The sequence below is a fragment of the Scylla paramamosain genome, chromosome 15 (assembly GCF_035594125.1).
Source record: "Scylla paramamosain isolate STU-SP2022 chromosome 15, ASM3559412v1, whole genome shotgun sequence".
NCBI lineage: Eukaryota > Metazoa > Arthropoda > Malacostraca > Decapoda > Portunidae > Scylla > Scylla paramamosain.
Genome location: NC_087165.1, coordinates 18,036,012 through 18,062,170, shown reverse-complemented (window position 1 = coordinate 18,062,170; position 26,159 = coordinate 18,036,012). Strand labels below are relative to the sequence as shown.

At 39.6% G+C, this 26,159-nt stretch overlaps 1 protein-coding gene and 1 long non-coding RNA gene across 3 annotated transcripts in view; one reads left to right on the top strand and one right to left on the bottom strand.

Annotated features, from left to right (window-relative positions):
* The window catches only part of LOC135107555 (zwei Ig domain protein zig-8-like), an 81,750-nt gene that overhangs the window by 52,441 nt on the left and 3,150 nt on the right, over nucleotides 1–26,159 (bottom strand). The window contains exon 2 of one of the 2 annotated variants that reach the window (XM_064017555.1): nucleotides 3,895–3,995. The exons of the other annotated variant lie outside the window; for it this stretch is intronic. Coding sequence (XP_063873625.1) covers nucleotides 3,895–3,995 — 101 coding nt within the window. The remainder of the gene's footprint in view (nucleotides 1–3,894; nucleotides 3,996–26,159) is intronic. 2 annotated transcript variants of the gene reach the window in all.
* Nucleotides 2,923–26,159, top strand: part of LOC135107556 (uncharacterized) — a 25,102-nt gene continuing 1,865 nt past the window's right edge. Inside the window, exons 1-2 of the long non-coding RNA XR_010271823.1 lie at nucleotides 2,923–3,274; nucleotides 24,331–24,472. This is a non-coding gene — a long non-coding RNA (uncharacterized LOC135107556). The remainder of the gene's footprint in view (nucleotides 3,275–24,330; nucleotides 24,473–26,159) is intronic.

The window sequence follows — 26,159 nt, the reverse complement described above, 5'->3', positions numbered from 1 at the left end:
CATTGTCAGGTGATGAACCTTTAATTAAGCTTCCTGTATTGTTTGGCAGTGTAAGCTCTTTACGACATTCGTTATTTATGTATTGGAGTGTTATTTTGCAAGCAAAGCTAACAGAGGGCATTGAGGGATACGTGTGTTGTCATCGCGACTGAAATGCAATTTCGTGTCACTTCTCACTGCGCTGTTACTAGAGATCCTCATTGTGAGGTCGCAGGTTCTAGAGGCTGAGAATACCTTGTTGGTACTCACGATGGAGAATAAACCTTCCCAACTATCAAAACTAGTCGAAAGTCGTTATAAGTTGTTGATGAAGGTAGATTGTCTTCACAGACTATTTATAATTGTACCCAACACATGGATGAGGCGAACATGCTAAACCGAGCCTCCCTAGAACGTTCATATTCTACGGGGAAAAAGAAAAGAAAACAAGGGAAGATACAAGGAGTCAGTAAGTTAAAACATGCATATTTATGTCTACCAATCATAAATAAAACACCTGTTCATAAATTCACGTACAACGTACAGCCTGAATTTATTCCAGTCATTTACCATATTTGAGAACCAGTTTCCTCCTTCCTTAATGTATGAGTGTGTTGTGAGAAAACTCCTACCGTCGACTCAGGGGACACACTGTGGTTTCCATCCTTTACCTTTAAGACCTGAGCGTTCCTAGGGTTGTGAGGCCATGGAGGGTTTTGTGCTGCGCGACGAGTGGCACGTGGAGTAGCTGGTGATGCAACCACAACGTCGCTGCGTTTATAGATCATACGAGGTGACCAGAACTACTACATTTTCTCCAAATTTCATTATCATGTTATTTTACTTTGTGGAAAAAAGGTTCCGCTACTTTAAAATTTGCAGCTGGACACGATAATCACTACGCCACTGCTGTTATAGATTATTAATTTGAGCCAAATAAAATTATCAGATTTTCACTAGATTCCATTTACTATTTTATGGAAAAGAGATAATACCATATATGTTTTTATTACGTTATTCTTTATTGTTTGCGCTTCATCTCTAAGACACTTGAAAGAAATTTATTTACTGTTATAAGGATCGTTCGCTGAAAAAAAAAAAAAATACAGACAAACCAATAGACAGTAAAGTAAATGTTTTATTTTTTTCAGGAATTTCATTTTGAACCTTTGTTTATCGGTACTATTTCATTAGCCTCGAAGTCCTGTGTGAATAATTGATGATATTCTTCATTATATCTCATCTAATCAGGGGCAAGCGTAGCCTCATTTGCATATAAGTTGTATAGCTTTAATGAATTTAATTAATCTAATGAATTTCTCCACCACGCATACAGAAGTCGCATTTTCAATACATTTGCTGGGAAATATTACTGTATTCATTATTATATTAGGACATAAGTATTCAAATGTGAATTTTTGTTACTTCTTGTCAATGTATGTTTTTCAAAGTATTACGTTTCACAATGTGCCGCAAGGAAATAAGTAAGAGTGTGTGGGCATTATGATCTGAAAGAGAACTATGCAACAAATGCAATTCAACAACATTTTCTCCATCTTTACTTGCACAAGCATGTAATCTTTTTAGGGAAGCGGCATCGTGAGCGTCTCTCTCTCTCTCTCTCTCTCTCTCTCTCTCTCTCTCTCTCTCTCTCTCTCTCTCTCTCTCTCTCTCTCTCTCTCTCTCTCTTCATCGGTCTCCTTAATAATAATAATAATAATAATAATAATAATAATAATAATAATAATAATAATAATAATAATAATACAGCTTATTTCGCATCTGTAATGCTCTGCTGGATTTACGATAACGTATGTGAAAGGCAGCGTTGAATTTTACGTTCTTTTATTGTGCCAAACATGCAGTCCATCATCTCTAAACAGTTTCTTCTACAGCATGGGTTCAAATCACCTTGGCAAAAAAGATATAAAATGCTGAAAACATTTATCATCTTCTCTACTTCCCATGCACAAAAGAATAATAATTATGCATAATTAAATAACAAAAGCGTTCCAGTCATGTAAGCAATTTTAGTTCTGGAGATGTTTGGTACTCCTAGAAATCAGTCGCGTCCCAAGAAGGTAAGAAACAAACAGGCAGAGAAATTGTTCAAGTCGCAGTGAGAAAACAGAAATAAACTGAGAAATCGTCTTAGTCGCTGGGAGAAAACAAAAACAAGCAGACAGTTCCAGACTTTACCACAACGGAGCCTTCAGTCTTCCTAATGTTCCTTCTTGGACTTAAGTGCCCTCCAATACAGTGATTATTGAGCATTAGTTTGGTATTCTTCAAGTTCCTTCGTCTCCGCTTTTAAAACTTGCTGTGTAATTACCTGAACAATTGTAGGTCATAGCTCTTTGTTCACCTTACTTAAGACGCAGCTGCTGTCACTCAGTTTGGAAGTTGTTACGATATTTTCAGTTTTAATTCTTTTCAAACTCCTCACGACCTAGTTTCTTAACAGCCGTCCCCAGCTGTGCAGTTCTGTGGAGAATTAGCACGACATCCTCATCATTCTTCTTTGTGGGTCTTCTTGTGTGACCTTCAGACAAGCTTATTTCATCCAATGCCAAGTCTCTCTCTCTCTCTCTCTCTCTCTCTCTCTCTCTCTCTCTCTCTCTCTCTCTCTCTCTCTCTCTCTCTCTCGCTCGCTCGCTCGCATTTTTGGTGCTGATCTTCTTTATTATAGTTTTTATCCTGTCTTAATCGCTTAATTATTTCGTTGTGACTTGATTCTGTTAGTTCTAGATAATGAATTTCTGCTGATATGTTGAAGGATCACATATTATTCGGTAAAGTGTGATCTGTTATATGATTCATACCTACATCAGGATTCACGTGGCAATCTTTCAAACACTAATTCAGAGGCACACGATTTTTCAGTTTCATCTTGGTAATGCCACACACACACACACACACACACACACACACACACGTAGTGTAGTGGTTAGCACGCTCGGCTCACAACCAAGAAGGCCCGGGTTCGAATCCCGGGCGCCGAATCCCGGGCGCGGCGAGGCAAATGGGCGAGCCTCTTAATGTGTAGCCCCTGTTCACCTGGCAGCAAGTAGTTACGGGATATAACCCGAGGGATTGTGACCTCGCTGTCCCGGTGTGTGGTGCGTCCGTGGTCTCAATCCTATCCGAAGATCGGTCACTATGAGCTCTGAGCTCTTTCAGTAGGGCAGTGGTATTCATTGCGCGGCTCGCGATGACTCAATTCACGGCTCTCGAAAAATATTCCATGACAAGAGTTAAGCAGCAGCTAGCACACTTCCGCTCATCACAGCATTAAGTAAGTTTGGTCTTTATTTTGCTATTAATAACAAGATATGCAGGCTAATATTACCATGTCTAATTTTTCTCATTTACTATATTGCACTAGCAGCTCAGTACTACTTAATTTAGTTGAGTTACGCTAACTTGCAGTAGCTGCGGCTCTCTCAATCAGTGTGTTTAACCGAAGTGGCTCTCTTTTTTAAAAATTAGTGAATAACACTGCCGTAGGGGAACGGCTGGTTGCCTGACCAGCAGACGATCGTTGGTGAATCACACACACACACACACACACACACACACACACACACACTGGTCGCTAGTTTAGAAGTCTCGTCGTGGCCAGTCCGTCACTTGGCATGCTAAGGTTCGCGTCTCGGTCAGGGAGAGTAATAGTTAGTGATCACCAGTTCAGCACGTGATCCTCAAGACCTGAGTGAATTATGCACACACACACACACACACACACGAGACCAGCAGACGACCGTGGGCAAATAAGATGCACACACACACACACACACACAAGACTGCAGACGACCGTGGGCGAAGATGCACACACACACACACACACACACACATGAGACGAGCAGACGCCCGTGGGTGAATAAAACACACACACACACACACACACACACTCACCATGGTATATGAAGGACAAGCCAGCAGCTGGAAGAATGAACAGCACCAGAAACACGACCATGCTCCCCGCGCTGGCAGAACGCGTCAGTAGGTGTCTCCCTCTGCAACAAGAACACCGTTGAATCAATAAGGTATCAAGCACCACCACTACTAGCTTTTGCTATACCACTGGACTGGGATCCTTAATTCCTACAGCGCCATCCGTCGCAAAAAAAAAAAAAAAAAAAGGGATATCCGAGATATAGCAAAATTCATGGTAAGAAGTTGAGTCACCTGCCACTCCCACTTCCATTCTCTCTCTCTCTCTCTCTCTCTCTCTCTCTCTCTCTCTCTCTCTCTCTCTCTCTCTCTCTCTCCTCTCTCTCTCTCTCTCTTTTTCGTATGTCATCTGATGTTAAAGTCTATCGTTTGTTGGGTCTTGTAAGGAGATTGTCAGCAGGGGAGAGACAATATGCAAAACCTAACAAACAAAGGACAAGGTTTTTATCTCAGAGAGAGGGAGAGAGAGAGAGAGAGAGAGAGAGAGAGAGAGAGAGAGAGAGAGAGAGAGAGAGAGAGACGAGAGTCGTCAAAACTCCATAATGAATATTAAATAATGTAATGAAACTTTTATTTTTAACTAAATGGTTGGGTACACGTTCACCAGTCCCACTGTCCTCACACACAAGTACACCATTGAACTTTATTCAGTATTTAAGAAACACTTAATTCACTTCGTTGACAATTATGAATTTGCCAAAACATACAGTACTTGATACATTATGCAGTGAATAATTCTCTCTCTCTCTCTCTCTCTCTCTCTCTCTCTCTCTCTCTCTCTCTCTCTCTCTCTCTCTCTCTCTCTCTCTCTCTCTCTCTCAGCTATAAATAAAAAGTGGCCAGAGAGGCATGCACAATTTTTTTTATGTATTTCTCCTAATTAGGTATTTTTTCACCGTTGACTGTATATGAAATTTAAATAATTTTACTCCGCGCATGGTGTGGACGTGGTACAAGGCGATTACCTCACTGTCCTTATAATTAATAATGATTACCGTTTAACTCGGTGATTATGAAGACAAGAACATATTCTCACCATAGAACACTTGTGTTGCTTGAACAAGTGTGCCAGGCCTGTCCTGGTTTTCGAGACTGCTGATTAGGTAAAGCCACTGCATCCCGTCAAGGTTACACAACCTCTTTTTATAGCAGATGAAAGCTATAGAATTGCAGTGGAGCAATATATATATATATATATATATATATATATATATATATATATATATATATATATATATATATATATATATATATATATATATATATATATATATATATATATATATATATATATACACACACACACAGATATAAGAGTGCGTAAACACTTTAAAAATGTCATAGCTTGTGAATATGTATTCAAATACTTTCGTGTTATATTTCTAACTATGCATATTTCATATTGGCGATGTCCATGGCAATTTGTTCGTAAAATGGTCATCCTCTATTTTTCTTTTTTTCTTTTTTCTTTCTCTTTTTAAACTCATTCTCAACAACGAAACACAAAATCATTGGTATAATTGTCTGGAAAATCCATGAAAAGCGTTGATATATTTCAATTATACACTTATTACTACTGATTAAACTGTTCCGCGTTCAAACCAAACCGGAAATCTTAGAAGCCTTCAACCACGGCTTGATTAAAAACCAGTGGCGTGGTATACGAAAAAAAAAAAAAAATTGGTTAAGCTTACGTTCGGTTGACAAAATTGTCACTACACTACGAATATGGATTTTACAACATTATCTTTCCCTTTGCTGATATCACTTCATGATATGAAAAGAAATCAAAAGACATTAGGAAAAAATGCTCGAAGTCCACCTAAATGCAAAACAGTAGCATCGCGGAAATTGCTAGCTAATGTCATTAACACTGAAAAACAAACCTTTGTTCTTAAGACCGACTTAAAGAAATCAGCACGAATGATACTCGCCAGGAATATGTGAAGAGGCCAGGCAAGAATGGGAACTATACATCACAGATAGCAGAGCACGACACACAGGATTTTCGGGGAGGCGAAATATTAATATAGGGTTAAAACATGAATGTAAGCTCAACTTTAGGTAAGCAATGATCATCCCCCTCCCTTAGTTTCCTAGAGTGATGATTCTCTTGTGTCAAGGCTGAATGTCTGATAACGTTATTTCTTTATCATTTGAGAGGATCTGCTGCATAGTATCTACGACCAGTCTAAGCAATGTATCCCTAAATTGTAAAAGCAAGATGCAGGAAGGGATTCGTGAGGTCTTTAATTACTCTTGTTATCCATTGCACCTGCATAAACCTCAATCCAGTATAACTTAGTCTAGCACATTACGCTGCAGTTAAGGTGCAGATATCGCTTAACATATTGCAGGGGTGTATGTTCTAAATATACGGCTAGTTGAAGGGATGTATGTCTGCTTATGATGCAATGCTAGTGAGCCCGGGAGGCGGTGGTGCTGGGCGCTGTTGAAGCTGATGATCCAACGCGACTTAGCATTGGTTTTCCTTACCATGTTATTAAGATTGGAATGGAGTTTGTAGCGATAATGTCTCCTCCCAACTACTTGCTTTCTGATAAGGGTTTTTGATACCACTTTATCTTATGTGTCCGATGGAGTAGTTCGATAACCTGATACAAGAGTTTTTAATGGTCGCCAGGTCAAAAGATGGTGTCTTATACAGCTAAGAATAATGTTCTTTCCACAACACAGGACCGCGTCAGTTACTACGTATAATCAGTAACACCATAGCTAAAATAGGTCTTAAACTTCCTCATGGGTCACGGTCATCCTGCAACTTCACACGTTTCTCCATCTCTTGTCTTCCTTTCCTTCAGGTATCCCTCAGGATCAAATTCATCAGACTTTTTTTCTTCATCCATTCTTTACTCTGCCTTGATATATATCTTTGTTATTATTAATCTTGGTATTTACTGTTATCCATGGTGTTGTTTTTTTCTAAACGCAATATTACAGATACAGTTTCTAACATAGTGAGATATATTTAATAGGCTGACGGTAAGCCATCTTTTCTACATAGAATATAAATGGAATGTCATTCACTAGAAGCTCGACTCGAAGTTTCGTATTTCGTTTTGCTAAGACAGCTTATGTGAAGTTGTTTTCTGTATCGTTTTTGCCAATAATTTTCCTTTTTCCAGTTGTTTGGTTTATACAAGGGTCTTATCCTTCTGTGCACGGAGTGCTGCTCCAACATTTACGGTGGTTCAATTTTCACAGCCCTCCCACAACAGGCTGGAATCGAAAGCTTTTCCTTTTATCGACTCCTCTCCTAGAAGTGATTGTTTTGAATCTCTCACTCACCGCCCCAGTGCTGCATGTCATACTATCATATGCAGCTATTTCCATAATTATTGTTCCTTCTGAACTTACTAACCACACGCTTATCCCCGTCCCGCGGCCTCGCTGCTCCGGATATTTGAATTATTCTCATCCCTATTCTGCCCACCTTACTAATGCAAGAGTTAACCATTATCATCCCTCTTTCATCCTTTTCACTGGTAAACTCTGGAACACATTTCCAGCTTTTGTGTTTTCCCTTTCCTACAGCTTGAACAATTTCAAAAAAGGACTATCAAGACTCAGAAACTAAATTCATTAACTCTATCGGTCTCTCTTTTTGTCATTCTTACCGTTGGCCGGTCTCTTTGACATGTAGAAAAAAAAAGAAAGAAAGAAAAAAAAATTAAATTTATTTGTTCTGAATATCATGTTTACCCTTTCACTGCTAGACAGTTGTTCATATGATCACCTATAACTATCTAGACACCTAGTATTGTTGTATTACAGTCTTAAATAGTTTTGTAGCTTAAAAAGGCATAATTAATTTCCTATTCCTTGTTTTTCCTTGAGCTTTTGGTAGCAATACAACGTTCTAAACATTGACGAAGGACTTCCACAGTTGTGAAATTATTAATGCCGCAATATCACGGCAATCATACCATGAATAAACCAAACTGTATTCATTCGAGCGTTCCTGGTGGTCGTCGTCCCGCCACACTGTCTCCCAAGGTCGTGCTACCGACGATAAAGAGCAATGCACGGAGAGCGTGGGCAAGAACCATGGAGGTGGATTATTCTACCTGCATGAGAAGAACGAGACTCATCCATAAAGTTAACTAGTGCCATAAAGGGGCAGGAATGGGAAGGGGCGCGACTTATCTCCGGAGATCACCAATCAGGGAATGATAGAGGTGCGGGGTTGCTCTGCCAAATAAATAGACTACAGTGGTGCATCATTTTGTAATTCCTCTTCAACACCCCTAGTTATTTATGCACGCTTTTCTGGGATACAGACAACTGAATTTCCTGCTACGATATCTCCAAATTACGTTTCTCTAATTTTCAATGTACATAATTGCATGTCAAGGAGAAATGTTAGGGAGAAACTAATATTCAAAATATTGTGTGAGGGTTACATACTATTTTTTTTATATGCTATAGCTTTCACTCCCATTGAGAACGGTTGTATGAATATTTGCAACACGCGGGGAATAGCCCCCTACGGCAGGCCTGCGACGTGTGCTTGTATCAGTTACTCTGAGACGCTTTGTTCTCTCTTAAAGACTATTTTCAAAGGTCATAAGATTGTTATTCGGGTTACCATTTGATTTTTTTTTTTTTCATTAACGGTACAGAATCCTTGTTAAACTAATGCAAGAACCATTAAAACGCTCTTGAAACCCTCAATAACTTCCACCAGAGATGCGAAACTCCACTTAAAGATGTTCAGATAAAGCAAAGAAACCCCTAAGAATACGGTCCATAATCTGCACCGCTCTTGACCCGAAGGTACATAAAGCGGTGATGACAATGACGAGTATAGTGTGTAGTATGTTGACTATGGGCAACTACAAGGGCGTAAACTATTCTCTCCCTCTCTCTCTCTCTCTCTCTCTCTCTCTCTCTCTCTCTCTCTCTCTCTCTCTCTCTCTCTCTCTCTCTCCCCTAAACGTATAATTATCCGGCCTTCACCTCATTCCCCTTTCACACCCACCATCAGCGTTCATCTCTCCAGCAGTGTATGCAGTAAGGAAGCAGACTGATGTGTCGGAATAAATATACCTCACCCGTAAAGGAATTAGTACTCTAGATACACGCCCGTAATTTTTTGGAGAGTACGAGAGATGGACTGTAAAGGACGCCTCCCCTTCAAGCTCGGGTACTTGGCCATCCTCGACCCGGCCCACTGTAACTTATTACCGCACTTCTAAACGTTGCGGCGCCTTGCCTCGACCACTTTCAGCAGACTCTATTGTAAGTTACTGAGGTTTTCAAGTGAGTTTTCATGATCCTAGTGACAGTTTATTAAGGATTTTTTTTTTTTTATCACAAACGGGAAATACACCTCGACTTCATTTCTAACCTTTGAAAATAGTGCTTATTAGATCCCAAAACCGTTTCAGTGTAAGGATCTTCTCAGTCGCACTTAACTCCTTGTAATGTTCCACTCGATGCGTTTGTTGTTATGGTTCTGATATTAAAGCTTGTTGATGCAGAGTGACACAGCAAGGCTAATAAGAAAATTAGGATAGATGGCAGCTATTATATGTCTCAGATGGTCTTGTTATTGTTTCTTGCAGACTGTGAGTTGAAGGAAATTGTTAACTTTACAATCTAAACGTATGACAGAAACTGGTTGAAAATAAAGGGGAAAAAAATTATGAAATGTCTTTGTAACTTTTTATCTGTGGCCTTTTTGCTGTGACTCCCATTGTTATGCTTGAGTATTCACCTCCAAGAATTAAGGGATCTCTTATTATTCTGAAATGAAAGTTTGTCGATGAAGTGACGATGCAAGCTTAACAAGAAAAAAAATAGAGAGACGGGAATTCATAACCCTACCGCTGCATTCTCATTAACCTGGATAGAACAAGAAATATCGGGTTTAAGCTTGAAAAATTTATGTTTAAAAAAGAGATAGAAAGGAACTGGTTCTCAAATAGAGTGGTAGATGAATGGAACGTACCTAGTAATCAAGTTGTTGGTGTTGAGTCATTAGGGAGCTTTAACAGAAGATTAGACAGATTTGTAGATGAGGATGATAGGTGAAAACAGGTAAGTATATTTCATACAGGAACTGCCACGTGAAGGCCTGATGACTTCTTGCAGCTTTCCTTATTTCTTATGTTCTTATGTTCTTATTCTGCCTTTCACCACTAATCTATCATATATTTCTATTATTCTGAAATTAAAGTTTGTATGAATAGATCTAAAGAGTGACGAAACTGAGAATATTTTCATGCACCTACAAAGTGCGTCTCGGAATCTAACTAAGAAATGGACTGAAACTAAGAGCAGTTTGGACCACATATCCTTATTTAATTCTCTAATCACCTTTATTAGACTAGACTTGGTGAAGATCTTCATTAAGGAAGTGCCAAGTTCACTTCAGTAGCATTTCAATACCTCTTCAAAACTTTTTCCAAATAAGCCCAAATAAAAGAAAACTTTGAGACACCAAATCTCACCAGTTTTGGGAGATCAACATTTCGAAGATACCTTCACTGCACTAGAGTTAAAAGGTCAGCAAGTCTTGAAATGTTTAAGTGCAAACTTTTTTGGGAATCACATATGTCGGAATGGAACTGAGGAGCTCATCCACGCATGTCTCTGAAACTTAACTTTTTGCAGTCGTCCCTGATCCTCTTTCCTGAAAAGCTTTGTTCCGTCAGTAACGAACGAGGTGAAAGGTTTTATCAAGACATTCAAACAATGGAAACTCTCTACCAAAGACTCGGGGATGGAAGCATTATGGCATATTACTGCTGGATGTCGTAATGTAACTATTGCATTCCGCATTGCATGAAGTAAAAAATTTTCATTTATTTTTTTTTTTTTTAAGTATAAATGTTCCTATTCAAGTATTGGCCTTCATATGTCGTTAATCTATTTATAATATTTGATGGTATTAATACCAAGGAATGGCTCGTAACTTTGTGTATTTTGTCCGCTTAGAAATTAATATGAAAGGTTGTTGTCTTCACCAATGATGTACATAGGAAGGATATGGTGTGAAAATATACTATAATCGGAAATGGCATGAAAGATTACACCAAGATATTATTGTATGATCTGATGAGAAACTAAGCTTTATTTTGTTGTCCAGTGATATAATCACCGTCTGGCGCCGCGACAACGGAGGTCATATGTCGCTGAATGTGTGTCGTATGTTGGGGTTGAATTATGAAGGAAGGAACGGAGTCCTGTCCGGGTAAGAAAGCCATCTTTCTTTATGAGAGAGAGAGAGAGAGAGAGAGAGAGAGAGAGAGAGAGAGAGAGAGAGAGAGAGAGAGAGAGAGAGAGAGAGAGAGAGAGAGAGCAGCCGACAGACATGGGAACAGATACTGCGTACTCGTAAATGAGAAGTGGTAGTGTTCCAGAAATAGTGGCAAAAAGTTTAATACACCGAAGGTCACAGAAATCAATGGCAAGAAAGTGAGGGAGTCATGAGACATTGTAAATAAATATATATCAGAGAGGAGGGACGGTCACAATGTATTACCCTGGCACAATGTATTACCCTGGTTTCTGGCGACTAGTGGACGGTATACTCGTAGAGCTGCATACAAAGCGTATGTTGGTCAGCAGTGGAGAACTAAAGAAGGGTGACCGGCGCAGGGAAGGCCGGTATAAAAGGTCTTTCTGTGGTCAAGGAAAGTGTAAAGATGTTGCAGTCCACTTCCGTTTTACACAATGATGATGTGTTCCACAACTGTTTAGTAAGTACTGAAAGCATCACTGTTTAGTAAATCCTCCTTGCATGTCCATTACCATAACACTTTCAGAACTTGATAAAGATCGCATTGATGAACACTGTTGACTTACATCAAGAAGGATGCACGTGTTATCACACGATTCTCTAAGATGACTAGATCGTCAGTGGGAATAGAGGGCATACACATCATTTCCATCATGCAATATGAACTTTAAGCTTTACATGAAGTTTTAACTTTAACTCTGAACAAGAGAATCCACTAATAAAACCACCTCCGCGAAAAATACGTACTATAAAATGAAATCTGAAAACAACATGAAAATATCTTCATATGCTGCTGAAATCATCTCATATAAATTCTTACCTGACCAATGAACGATTTCTGGGAACCCTACACATTTCTCATATTTTCCTGAGCAATATTTAGGTGTTTTAAGAAACTGACAAGATCTTTTGTTGTGTGTCCTGGTTTGTCGCTCCTTAGTTTGGCTTCCAAACTTCGCAAGTCATGGAATGCACTTTGATTAGTGAGACAAGAAACATAATGACGGTATTGTTCTCCTCCAATATTGTCGCTTGAAGGTCTTTACTGGAAAATGTTGTTGCATAGCTTGATGACTGTGGCATGAACCCTTGCATGAAGTGGTATCTTTAAGGTACATCTATAACTATCACGCGCACATTTTATATGAGCACATCTAACAATTTGCATTCAGAAATTCGAGAAATACCTTGAAAATAGTGCAAATATCATAGGAAGATCAAAAGATCCGTGAGCAGAGCTATGCTCATAGTGTTTCACAGAATACTACGACGCTTCAGGTGCTGGTCCACAAATCACATACATACAAACCGTTATTCTGCTTAATGAATTAAGACGAAGAAACTTAAAGTGTTTCAGTGCTTGGCATACTATACTAGGCCCTCAACATGTAGTGATCTAAGTCCTTAAACTTCGAGACGCCTTATTAGCAAAAGTTAAAGGAAATTGTGTTAAAAGTCCTGGCCAACGCGCCGCCGGTAACACCATGACAGGAACGACGTGAAGGGCAGGCGTGGGTCTTGTACCGAGTGAACTCTGCAAACCAATCTATCTCATAAACAGCAAGATTAAAGATATGCCAGTCTACTCTTGTTCTAGCTACAGCTAGTCTTCATTACGAGAGAATAAGTAGGGGAGGTATAATCATGGTCAGTAGTAGATTAAATTACTGTACGTTATAAGGTATTACTGTGTGTTATAAAGTTTTTCTGTCCTCTGATCTGTTTCTAATGTCAGTAATTTAGTTTTGTTAGGAGACTGTTAGCAGGTAAGAAAACTAAGAATTAAAGGAAACTCAAAAGACAGTGGAAGACAGTATGAAAGCTTACTGGACTTCACACCATGACTGTTGAGCAGAGCTGTGAGCATGCAAGTCGGCGTCGTGTGCACCAAACGATCCAGTGTGAAAATTACCTACGATCTGTTTTCTTAATTTCCCTTCACGTAAAAAGCTCCATTACTACACAATTCTGTGATGAAATATGAGCTCTCAAAATGACGCTAATAATTTTGCAAAAATCACGAATCTGTGTTGAACGTCAATTTTGGTTTAAATAAATCTATTTCAGCTGTCTTAATCATAAGCTATTTCTGCTCTTCAATATGATAAAGGTACATTTTTACGTTATGTAGAGCGATTCATTGCGGCATCCTGCATGCAAGGCTTATGAACAGATTATGTCGTAATTTCTACCTTTTACATAAGTTGTATTTGCAGATTAAGTTTCATGGTTAATTACTGCAAAGTTTTGTCAAAGTTACTTTTAGTACTTGATAAATTTAACGACAGGTCTATATTCATTAAGTTATTATCTTATTCAGCTTTTTCTTCTTAACATTACTGTTGTTGTTGTTGTTATTATTATTATTATTATTATTATTATTATTATTATTATTATTATTATTATTATTATTATTATTATTATTACTATTTATTATTAATATAATCATTAGTTGTAGCGGTAGTAGCAGTAGTAATAGTAATAATGGTTGTAGTAATAATAGTAGTAGTAGTAGTATTTTCAACTATAAAGATTACTTTGAGCTACATGAAACTTCATTTATCTGTATTACAAGTATTTATGAAGTGGTGTTTGTTTACATTTACAATTACAGGTGTTTTGCTAAGCCCAATTATTTTTGAGAGGTGTAAGCAAGCCTTTCTTCAAACATAAGTATCACTCACAGACATGTAACCAGCTGCCTCGCACTCGACTGGCCGCCATGCCAGTGTGCTACCAAAAACTGCGCAAAATCTCAAGTCGTTTGCTGCGCTTGCCAGTATTTTGGGGTCTCTGGATTTATTCTATTGTTGACCTCAAGTTCAGCCAGCAGCAACCTGGAACAAAAATTATTAACGAGACTGGTGTTCTTAGGTCTGTACCTGTGGCCTTCCCAACACAACACAGGCCCAGCCTTTTACCTCATCATAATTCTTCTGATCATTTGGCTTTGTAAAGTAGGAAGTCGCGTGCCGTCCTCCCCTTCCTGAAGGTTAGGAACCATTTTGTTTAAGACGTATTTAGTTTTGAAGGTCTGTTCATGCTGAGGACAACTTGACTGACAACGCTGCCGACCTGTAAGACTTGTTCGGGTGGCTCTTGGTGCAGGTGGTGAGGTGCAGAGTTCAGTCCACCTTTGTTCGTGTTGTTCCTGTGACCCGTGGCTACAGGCACAGAAAATTGTTGGGATGGGCTTCGATAGTGACGTCACGGCCCCTGACAGAGCACCTCGAGCGGAATTGAAAAGACAAATATTTTCCCCTCAACAAAAGAACGCTTGTTTCTACACGCAATAAAGTTTTATTTATTTTTTTTACATATTTATGGTTTTATCATTAGTAATTACAACCTAGACATGTAACCTTGTTTCATTCAGAATAAAAATATTAGAACTGATTGACTGATTGAATATCAGCGGTGGAACAACAAGCTATTTTTTTCATGCCATAATAACCAGTCATGGTGCTGAAGGTCACCATTTGGAGAACCCTAACACTGCCCTGCTTTCCTCCACTTGTGCCTTGAAAAAAAGTTAACCCGATCCGCACGACCTCGCCGCCTCGTTCCCTAGAGAATAACACCTCCAGGCCTGTCACCCGAGGCACCGCTGCTCCACACCTGCATGTTTTACATCTGCTGGCCAGGAGCCGTGACCCCCAAAGCCCAGCGACGTGTGGTCCACGACCTCATCCTCGCTCATCATATTAACACTCCTTAATTGCCTTATGGGCTTTGGCGTCTTCCCTCAAGTTTTTTTTTTTTTTTTTTTTTTCTTCTAGCAATCCTTCTTCTTTCGTTTGGACTCGTTTTAAGTTTTCTTATACCCTCTTTCGTCTCCCCGTCATCATCGTGCTTATTTTCTCTCCCTTGATCTCTGTGTGTTCCTCTGACAGCCGTTACGACCCACCGTAAGGGCGATACTACTTCACCCGTGGCACTACAGGAATGGACGATTTCCTCTCCCTCTGCCCTGGGGAAAGGAGGTACTCTTTCCTCCGGCACTGGCCGTGACGTCTAGGAGTTTTTATGACACGCTGGACTGCCGCCTCCTGCACCTCATGAAAATTTAAGGAATTCTATTGGGTTTTATATATTTTTTTTTTTTTTTCATCTATTTTACATCTGCGTATTTCACATTATTTGTATATATGAAAACTCCAGCTAATGTTTAATTTAGTTTCTACGTTTTACTAATATTTTTTTTCTTTTCCTCGATGTATTTCTCTGCAATGTGCCCTTGATGTTGCGTCGCCATGTCTGGTTTCACTCAATCAATCAACATCTTGTCCCAGTCCCTTGCCATCTCTCGTCACTTCCTCTTTCCGGTTGTCTTCCTTGTCTGTTTCTCCGTCTTTTCCAGCCTTTCCCTTTTCCCTCTGCCTCTCTTCTCCTCCTCGCCTGCCAGTCTCCTCAATTACCCTGCCCCACGTCTCCTCCAGTATCTTCATCTCCTTCCATTGCTCCTTCACACCTCTTTCGCTCTCCACTTTCCTTCCCTGCTTCTTATCTCTTGTTCCTAGCTCTTCGTCTGCCTCCGTTCATCTTTCCACTTCAGCTCTTCAACGTTCTCTGTATCTCTCAGCCTCCGTTTCTTTCTTCGGGTTTTCTCCACCCTCTCCGCTGCTCGCCTCGTCGTTCTGCTCACCCTCCATCCCTCTTCTTCTTGACTTCCGCTCCCTGCCGCTTTCTGCATTCCGCTCTCCCTCCCTTCCTCGCTTCCCGTCGTCTCTGTCCACCGCCCTGTCACCTCAAAGGAGTCTTACATCAAGCTTCCATTCCTTCCCCGCAAAAGTCAGCCGAATGCCTCCCCTTCGGCTACATGCTTCCCAGAGCATCCTCTTCGCTCACTGCCACTCCTTCCCCGGCAGTGTTCAGTTCCTCTGGTGGTGGCAGAGATGCAAAGGAGATGATTTCTTCCATGATTATGTTGTGGGGATGGGCCAGGGGAGCCGTGAGCAGGAAGAGCAGCCGCCGTCACCACAGGCTGACCCTTCCACCACAAGATTATAAGTGGCTGGACAAAGGCTCACACACACACACACACACACACACACACACACACACACACACACACACACACACACACACGCATATATATATATATATATATATATATATATATATATATATATATATATATATATATATATATATATATATATATATATATATATATATATATATATATCCTCTTCACCCATCATCTTTCTTCAAAAAGCTGATGATCCTCCAGTTCATGGAAAGAAAGTCTGTCCCTCCAACGTCAAGCCGTGTTACTTGTCTTTCTCTCCCGATATAATTATCTTCCTTCCTCTTCTTTTGCCACACAATAATGAAACTAACATACGAGTTGTCTATCTTCGATCTCGCTGGATATTTTAAATGGTATGCTCATATATTCCACGTCAGCTAAGTATAGCTGTAACGCGACTAGGGAATGTATGCAAAGACCTTATGTTCAAAGGTCTTAAGTAAGCTCTAAATGCTCACAAGTTACAAGGCAAACTCAGAATGTACAGTTAGTCACTAACTTCTGTTCATCTTAATTGCAAATATGCTTTGAGTTCTTAAAAGCAACACACAAAGCTGAAATTCTATTTGATTTACAATCTCCTTTTAATCTGCTAGATGTTAATAAAATGAATAGAATATTTTGACATACATACTGATTCAAAAGGAAAAGAAAATATAGATACAACGGTGCTTGCTTCATTTTTCGATTACAGAAATAATGATGTAGTCCGAAGTTTAAAGGGAGAACAGGACTTTGCTCATAATAATAACAATCATTATTATCAGGGAACGCGTAACCTAACTCATCCTTCGCCTTCATTGCAGACGGTTCCTGCGAGCAAGCTCCCATGCAGCTACCCCACATTCCGAATATCTGTAAGCATGATCGATTAGCTTCCTCCTGTCATTAATTTCATGGACATCCTCATGGTCTACTCCACTCGCGATTGTCTCTTACACGAACGTCATGTGTAGGCATGATGGCTTCTTGCAGCTTCCCTTATTTCTTATGTTCTTATGTTCTAACAACCCTGTATGTAGGACTGACGTCCGGGAAACATCGCTACACATCCTTACCGTTGGCGTTCACAGACTAAGCTGACATGTAACAAGTCTTGATTTAGTTTCAAGTAGCCATTGATTGGATTCACTCTGTCGATTCCTCATGATCCCGAGAAGGCACTTGGTACGAAAGGCATCGAGACACTTCTTCAAGTTAGCATTCATTGTGCATGTCTCACAACCATATAGCAAACCAGAGAGCAAAATTAGGTTTAATCTTTGTCATCCTGCTTGGATATCGGTGGCACACACACACGTATTGAGTGAATATGTAACACCATGGGTTGGTCGAATGATTCCTGGCGAGAACAATGCTACTGAGGAATGTGGAGTTTTCGAAGACTTCATTGTTCTCACTTTATGCATGCACAGCTGAACTGCATCATCCAGTAAACCTCCAAACGCCTGATCTTCGGTCATGTAGCTGTGGAACCTGGAGTGTGGAATGTGTCAGTGTTGTAGAGCACTTGCATAGCTTGGATGGTAAATAGAATGCATGCAAACCCAGAAGCATTCTCTGATCTGCCACAGACTTCAGGAAGATCAAGTCAAGATAGTGTGTGTGTGTGTGTGTGTGTGTGTGTGTGTGTGTGTGTGTGTGTGTGTGTGTGTGTGTGTGTGTGTGTGTGTGTGTGTGTGTGTGTGTGTGTACTCTTACCTAAATGACATGCCATTTTTTCCATTACAGGACTCAATCAGGCTCGTAATGCTCCGTCTATCAAATGCCACTTTATCAAATGCTTCCTTAAATGTATGTAAATTTCCCTCACACATACATTTCCTCTGACAACTTGGTGCAGAACTCGAGAATTCCACTTTAGTACATAGTTGGAACATTTCATCTTGTACACCTTCCGTCCCTCTTGCTGCAATGCTTTATTGTAGTCTTGCTGGGCTGTTTGCTGATGTTATACAGTAATTTATGTAAGTTTCGCCAGTCTTGTTACACATAAGTATATAATTCATCAAAGCGGTTATTGGTAAATATGCTCCTAACTCAAGTTTAGCATGGTTGTATCAATCAAGACATACTTTGTCATACCTTCACTGTTGGTACAAGCAGTAGTGTAAGAGTTTGCATTCTAATAATTCACTTAGAGATCACTTTGGACTTGTGATCGCCAGTTATATCTTCCCAGTGAGAGATTAGAACTTAAATTATCTGATTTATGGATAAAACTTCGATTTTCCATACATCACACACCCCATCCTCTTACTCAAGTAGCACAGTAAATGCTCATTCATCATGGAAAACCTTTGCGACTTGAGCGAGGCTCGAACCCAGCCAAATGACAGGCGAGGGCTACTACTGATATTAGCTAGCTGAGCAATAAGCTATGGTTAGATGAAATTCAACTCTTGTGGTTTTAAATATTATACCAGAAACACCAGGGAAACAAACAGGAGTACATATAAAGAAACGTGGCTTCAAGAAACAAATAGGATGAGAGTCACGGATACGAGATGAATGATTGAATGTTTTGTACAATATGAATGAATACTCGAACACAAAGAAAAAAAAAACTTAATAATTAGTTTTCTGTATCTCTTTTTTCTATGTAAATAGGGGACAAAATTCTCAGCCACAAGATATCCGCACAGCTGTTAGTCCTCGCACGAGGAGTCCTACATACGCGTTCAATTACAAGGTATTACAAAGGATTTCAGAACAGTCACAGACCTGTAGATCCCTGTTAGGCTGTTTGATTGCATTACACTACACTGCACTAACTAAAGTATTAGATAAAAGTTGACCACAATAAAAAAAAATGTAATATACAGATAACTACTTTTACTGTGGGAAGGAGGAACGCTATCAATTACTCCTATTTCCATATAAAGCTTTGTTGGCCAGCAGCGCCACGGTACAGTGCAATAACTGATAGAATGCTTAATGAAAAATGTAGTAAGACTTTGCAAACACAAGCTCAGCAACTTTTATTTCTTGTCACTCACAAAGAAGTTTAGCGAAAAGGAGTTCGAAATGGAGTTAGTCAGTTTACTTACAGGGGTGTCTTATTACTTAATGTTTTCTGGTAAGGACGTTTATCATTGTAACAAACAGGATGATGGTGGCTGGCTGGCTTGTCGGTCTGTTAGATGAACCCTACCAAACTTTTGCAAGCTGCCTCCATAAATAGCGATGTAAAATATGCCCCAATAACCGAGCATCTTATTTCACTGAGCAGGTATCTGAGAAATGTGATTGGTGAATGGAAATAAGTGAAATATGCTAAGATTAAATTTACTCCAGAAACGACAATATTATAAACAAATACTGGTAAGCATTTCAATCTGTATTGTAGTAAAATTATTTCTTTAGGCAAATTTCACATATTTCTGGAGGAATTTTTGTGCGAGACCACATCCAAGCAAGTGAATAAATTATTTTGTTCAATCTCGCGACATCGAAATAAAGGAAATTAAATAAAAATGGGGACTATGACGTCTTGACCTCAAATTCCATTCAAGAAACATTTGTGTTAGTTATGTTGCACGTGGCAGTGCTTGGCTTGACACATTTCTTGGAAGAGACTTAATACAAAGTAACTGCACACACCTGTCAGGCGAGGTGAATTAATGGCAGTGGCAGACTCTTTTGGAGTTCTCCTAAAACTATTATTATTTGCCAAGGAAAACTGTTCTATTTACTTATTTTGTTTTTTTATGGAGGTGAAAGTGACATTTCGATTTTTATAGGGTGAAAATGACATATTATCAGGTAAGTGCATGTCGTTCCTCCAGCTTTAGTTACCTTACATTAGGCTGATTAAGTTGGCTGTGGATGGCCGACTTAAACAAGGTGGTCAACAGGGCTGGCAGGCGAAGTGGCCATCAGTGGTTGTGTATACGACACACTCTGGCGTTTGTTATCAATTACTTGCTGTTTTCTCCTCTTACACTGGTTTAACTGTTTTACTGCAAACTAGACTATAACTAATTTAAAAAGGCGGTAAAAATTAACAGCGTGGAAGTGGTCTAGTGGTGTAAGCAGTAAAGGCTTCTGCTGTGTTGGAAAGTACTTATTTTGCATTAATATGAATAGCTTTTGAGGGGTTAAGTAGGAACGTATTGTAGAAAATTTAATGTATAGTGTATGGGAGTGAGTGTAGTTATGAGTAGTGAAGGTTTTTTGAGTCTATTATAAAATATGAGAGATGATGCATGAGTCACAGGATCATGAAGTCAGACACTGCAAATTATGTTATAAAGTAGGACAGATTATATTTTTATTACACGGGTGAAATAAATTACTTTCATTAATGAGATACCACAATAATGCAAAGCAGAGCCACTTTCCCAGTAAGGCAACATTTTCGTGGAAGCTGACCTCCATGTGCAGTGACGAAAACCTCAGCGGAGGATGTGAAAAACAGAGCATGAGTCCTCTTACGAAAATACATCTGTCATTTTCAAAGAGAATGTGTGAGGTCAGCTGTCTGTGTGAGAAGTGGTGTGCGGCGGGAAATGCAGGAGGGAGAAAAGAAAACTTTCCTGACCTCCGCCTGTAAATGAAGGTCAAGGCTGCTAAGAGCAAGGAATTGAGAAAAACAGGAAAGAGGTGATGTCCTCGGAGAGTTCCTAGAATGCAAGCCAAGGCAGTGTTTTCGTGGAAGTTTACAATCTTTATTAAAAACAAATTACAATAAGTGAAAGTATGAAGGCCTGTCGCCCTGCTGAGATATGCCGTCCTTTATAGAAAATATTACTGAAGGAACTATTCGTAAACTTCCTTAAAAATTATAAATCATGAAATGTCCAGTTTAACTTTAGTTTGATAAGGATGGCAGATGCAATCTCCGACATTTCAAATGTAATTATCAGTTTAAAAGACTATTGTCGTTCATGAACGACTTCTTTTCTTTAGATACATGTCGTTTTGGCATCAAGAAAGGATGGAAGTGTTTGTCAGTAAAGGGGGTAGTGAGGATGACTCCTTCAATAGCAGCAGGTGTAAGACGAATGAAAGCGTGACAACAATACGAAGTGCCTAGGCGATGGAAATAGAGGACTGAGCTTGTGAATGAGGTGTGGAAGTTGTAGGATGGGGGAAGATGTAGCTAGAGATGGTTCGGAACATTTCCAGAATATAACCAGAGGTGATTACTAATTTGGGGTGATGTGTTATGTATCGCAAATCAATGTCATGCTTGATCGGGGTATCGTTGGTGTGCTGCCTAGCGTGATCTTTGCTGGAAGCATCACCGCAGAACCACAATTTCATTTTTTTCTACTTTCATTTATTCATTTATCTATTTATTTACTATTTATTCTTTTATATTTTTATTTGTATATATATATATATATATATATATATATATATATATATATATATATATATATATATATATATATATATATATATATATATATATATATATATATACCGGCTGATGTTGCGTCTCAGTGTCAGTGTTTTGTGCTGAAAGTTGATCACAGTGTATTATGTTTCTGCGGACAGTTATGTCATTCATGTAAAACTTCATTAAGTATTTGTGACAGCCACGGTATGTTTTGGGAATCAAATTACACAATATCAAATGAATGCATTAAACAGTCTCATCTGACAGATAAAGGCATGTCATTAAGCCCGGAGATGATTGGTTAATTGACCATCTTTTTTTGTTGTAAGATCAGTCTGCTAAGCCGTAGGATAGGGAAGTAATGACTGAGCTTTTAGTCACATCTCAGATATCTTAAATCAGGCATCTGTTTAATACTGGATTGTATGGGCAGGGGAGGCTGCAATGGTGGACGCTAGACACCTACATATCATAACTGGATACACTGCCTTCATATATGGCATCTGTGTAATTACTGTTTATCGGAAACTGATACTATGTATGAATCCACCGCGGGGTGGGCAGGAGCAGCAGCAGACTCGATTCTCGGCGCCAAGGGAATCGTCAGAATCTGTTGTGGAATCGATTCTGGCTCGAGTAGTCCAGTGGTCAGAGGAACTAAATTAGGAAATGCAACCATGTTGGGCAGATCCACTGAGAGGAATCATACCAAACGAGATCCCCCCATTCAAGAGCAATAAGCCAGCATGGCGAGGTATCTTTGGCTTTACGCCGCTCCCTCTCAACCAACATCTGGACCGTATTCTCAAACATTTTCGCGTCTTATCTCGACAATTTCTAACAGGATCTGGCGGAAGTTATTGGAGTTTTCAAGACTGTTTTCATGATTTTAGTGATAGTTTGACAGGAATTCTGCAAAGACAGTGGCGAAAAACATCCCATGAGAACCCGGATAATCATCTTTGTAGCTTTTAACAATAGTCATTACAATAGCCCAAAGCATATGTAGCTGGAACACAAGCTTTGGTCCTACAATGGAATCATAATGGTTGGTGAGGAGGAGGGGAAGGAAGAAAGTAAGTCAGGTGCGGGGCATTGTTAGGTCTCAGTAATCACTGCGAGCTGAAAGAGTTGGCCACTAAATCACAGGTATGAAAAATATAAGCTCTAAAAATAACTTCTCTTCCTGATGTGAGGAAATACTTTATCCAGAGTTTACAGATATTTCCAGGGAAACATCTGGCAATCGTAGGAGGCGAGATCCCACAGTTCAGTAAGAAAATAAGGTCCTCTTCCTTCCCGGCGAGGCGACTCGAGCACGGACTTTTGTTGACACTGGATAAGCAAGTCGTCGCTGAATCTCAGAAGTTTGAAGTCGATTATGGCGGGAATGTGGAACTGCTGGTATTGATTTCTGCCCCGTGCTTCCCACAGGCCTCCAACATTAGGGAAAATTTCACAAGACCACCTGTGCACTTACTAATTAAACAACTTTCCACCTACATTAATGTGTGTGATTAAGTAAGTCCCACTTTTCGCTGCATAATTATACTTTTTATACGTTTTATATACGATAAGGAATGTGTGTTTTGAGAGAGAGAGAGAGAGAGAGAGAGAGAGAGAGAGAGAGAGAGAGAGAGAGAGAGAGAGAGAGAGAGAGAGAGAGAGAGAGAGAGAGAGAGAGAGACAGAGAGGTTGACGTTATTTTACTTTCTCTTGTGCTGCCGTTTGCCATCATAAATTATCCAATCCCATGACGACGCGCCGTTACCACCGCAAATGATCAGCTGATGGTGTAAACACGAAGCCGATCACCGCTTACCACCAGCGCCTCAGGCATCCACCCCACTCCCCCTCCCCACGAGGACTCCCCATCCTCCTCTCCACAAGACCCCACACGTCCCCCACCTGGCCACCACCACCATCAGGCCAGCTGCTGCCTCATCTCCGGCCATCAGAGTCAATATACCGTCACGCTTATTATTATTTCCTGCTTCTTTACAGTAATTTTCCTCCCTACCGGTGTGTATTTGCTTATTTATTTAGCCATTTATCACTGTTTAGGTGACCGCGGCTTTGTGTATCGTGGTAATTTTCCGCTATTCCCTCCCCGGCTGTTGTTTAAAGGTCTTGATATGTCAGTGGGCGTATGTATTGTGTGGCACTGTTGTCATTTTTAGTAGCGAGCCTTGGTTTTTATTAATTTGTATTTTTTGGTAGTGTCATTTAGGTTCTTTATGAGTGTCTCCATCACAATATTCTCTTTTACTTGTCTCCACTGTGACACTATTATGTTGTGTGACGCTTTGTTTTGCATTTTGGCATTTTTTTGTTGGCTTTGCAGTGCGTGTCGTGAGTGACGGTCGTCCGCACTCAGCAAGACTGCCACGTCGCTCTTTCAGTCCGCATCATACTTTTGTGTTGTCGACAAACTTTCCATTTTCTTAACGTACAGTGTTCTTTTTTTTATTTTTTTATTTTTTTTTTACTCGCATGGAAATCTTACTTTTATTTTAATTCCTTAAGTGTTTTGTAATTTATGCACGCACACACGCGCACACACACACACACACACACACACACACACACACACACACACACACACACACACACACACACACACACACTATCGGTCTCGTGGTTTCATGGCTCTCTAACTAGCTCTTGTAATCTCCAGGGTTGGAATCCCCGTATAGGTGGAGACATTCAAGGCTTGTCTCCTTTCATGCTGTATCCTCTGTTCACCTCCAGAGAATAGGTAAGGGACGTAAGCTGACGAGTTATGACCTTGCAACTCGCAACATGGCCAAGACGCCTAAGCCAGCGTGGTGTGGTATATGGCTTAATCCACACCAAACCATTAGAGAAGGCCTTTGCTCTGCCCTGGAATCATGTAAGTTTGAGAGAAAGAGAGAGAGAGAGAGAGAGAGAGAGAGAGAGAGAGAGAGAGAGAGTGTGTGTGTGCGTGTGTGTACACTTTCATGTAGTACAAATTGCTAAATATTTTCATTCCACCTTTTTCACTGCTCGGGTCTGTAATTTGCAATTACATTTTTCAAGTAGTTATATATTTTGGCAATCTAATATTTTCCTGTGTTCTGAAATTTTATTTCGTGAAACTTTTGCTATATTTTGCTTTTCGTTTACTATTTAATGTTTGCGTAGAATACGTTTCCTACTTTTGACATACAGCCCAACGCATGGCTGTTGTTCTTTATATGTTACAGTTTTCATCTCCGCTGTGCAGCTTGCTACTCCTTCCTCACACTCTTTACGACCAGCACCCATTTCCCTTTTATCTTTTCATTCTCACATATTATACGTGTGCTTCTTCCTTTATATAAAGTGTTTGCCGGTGTGTTCCTCACTGTGTCTAACGCTCTTCTTAGATTGTCGAAATAATACTCATCTCATTTTTTTTAATGCAAATTCTACATTTAATTACCTCTTATTAAGGACACGTATTCACATCCCACTTACGTTTATTCATAGAAATTGCAAGTATTCGTATTGGAATACTGAATTCGTTTTCTATTTTGGAGTAAAGGATAATTCAAAACCATGTTTGAATATCAGCTTAACTGATATGACAAAAAAAAAAAAAAGCTTATATAGCTGGCCACTGCCGAGTTAACATTTAAATACAAAGACGATGAAATGCGGCGAAAACATACAACGCCACTTATGAAGTCAGAACCTTTATGTGACACTATTGTTTGAAATCCACGTTCGAGAAAGTTTTAGGTAGTTCCTTTACATCACAGGGAAGACTTTTATTAAAAAGTGGCAGGTGACAGTATATCTGGTAGGTAGTGTAATAGATTCAGATTCAGTGTCATAGTTGCCAATAATAGTTAGTGATGTGCATAGACGCGAATATTTTAAAATATGCGCATCCAACACATGCTCGACCATCCACTCAGTTTAGCCTGATGAAGCCCCGGCTCTGCCTCAGGAGAGTTTGGTGTACAATACTGACACGAGCCAATTATGATCGAACATATGAATATACCTATGAATATTCATGGTTTGAAGATTCGACTTTTATTAGGTGAATGACTCGCCAATACTAAGCTAGTATTCCTTACAGAGACACAAAGCAGCTTTGGTGTCATAATTTCGATATCATAATTTGAAAGATTCCCTAGTTGAGTAATTTTGAGCAACAAACCCATCATTATTATTCATTAAGTCTGTGTTTATTCTGCCTCACGATGGCCAAAGCAAGCATCACAAGTAACTTATTTTCATTGTAAAGTGATATCAGCCTTTAGTATCGTGAATTTTACTAGTGATAGGCTCTCTCTCTCTCTCTCTCTCTCTCTCTCTCTCTCTCTCTCTCTCTCTCTCTCTCTCTCTCTCTCAAGCTAAAGTAAACACTCATATGTACAATAATTTCCTTCCGCGTAAGGGTTTATTCATCAGATTACTCCCCGCATACTAATACTTCATCCAAAGGAGTTGAATACGAGCTGTTCATAGTATGAGTAGCTTGTAATGATGTATTGGAATTTAAATATCGAAAATTAATATTCCATCCCTGGTTCCTTGCTATTCAGTTTTCATCCTCTTCCTTCTTT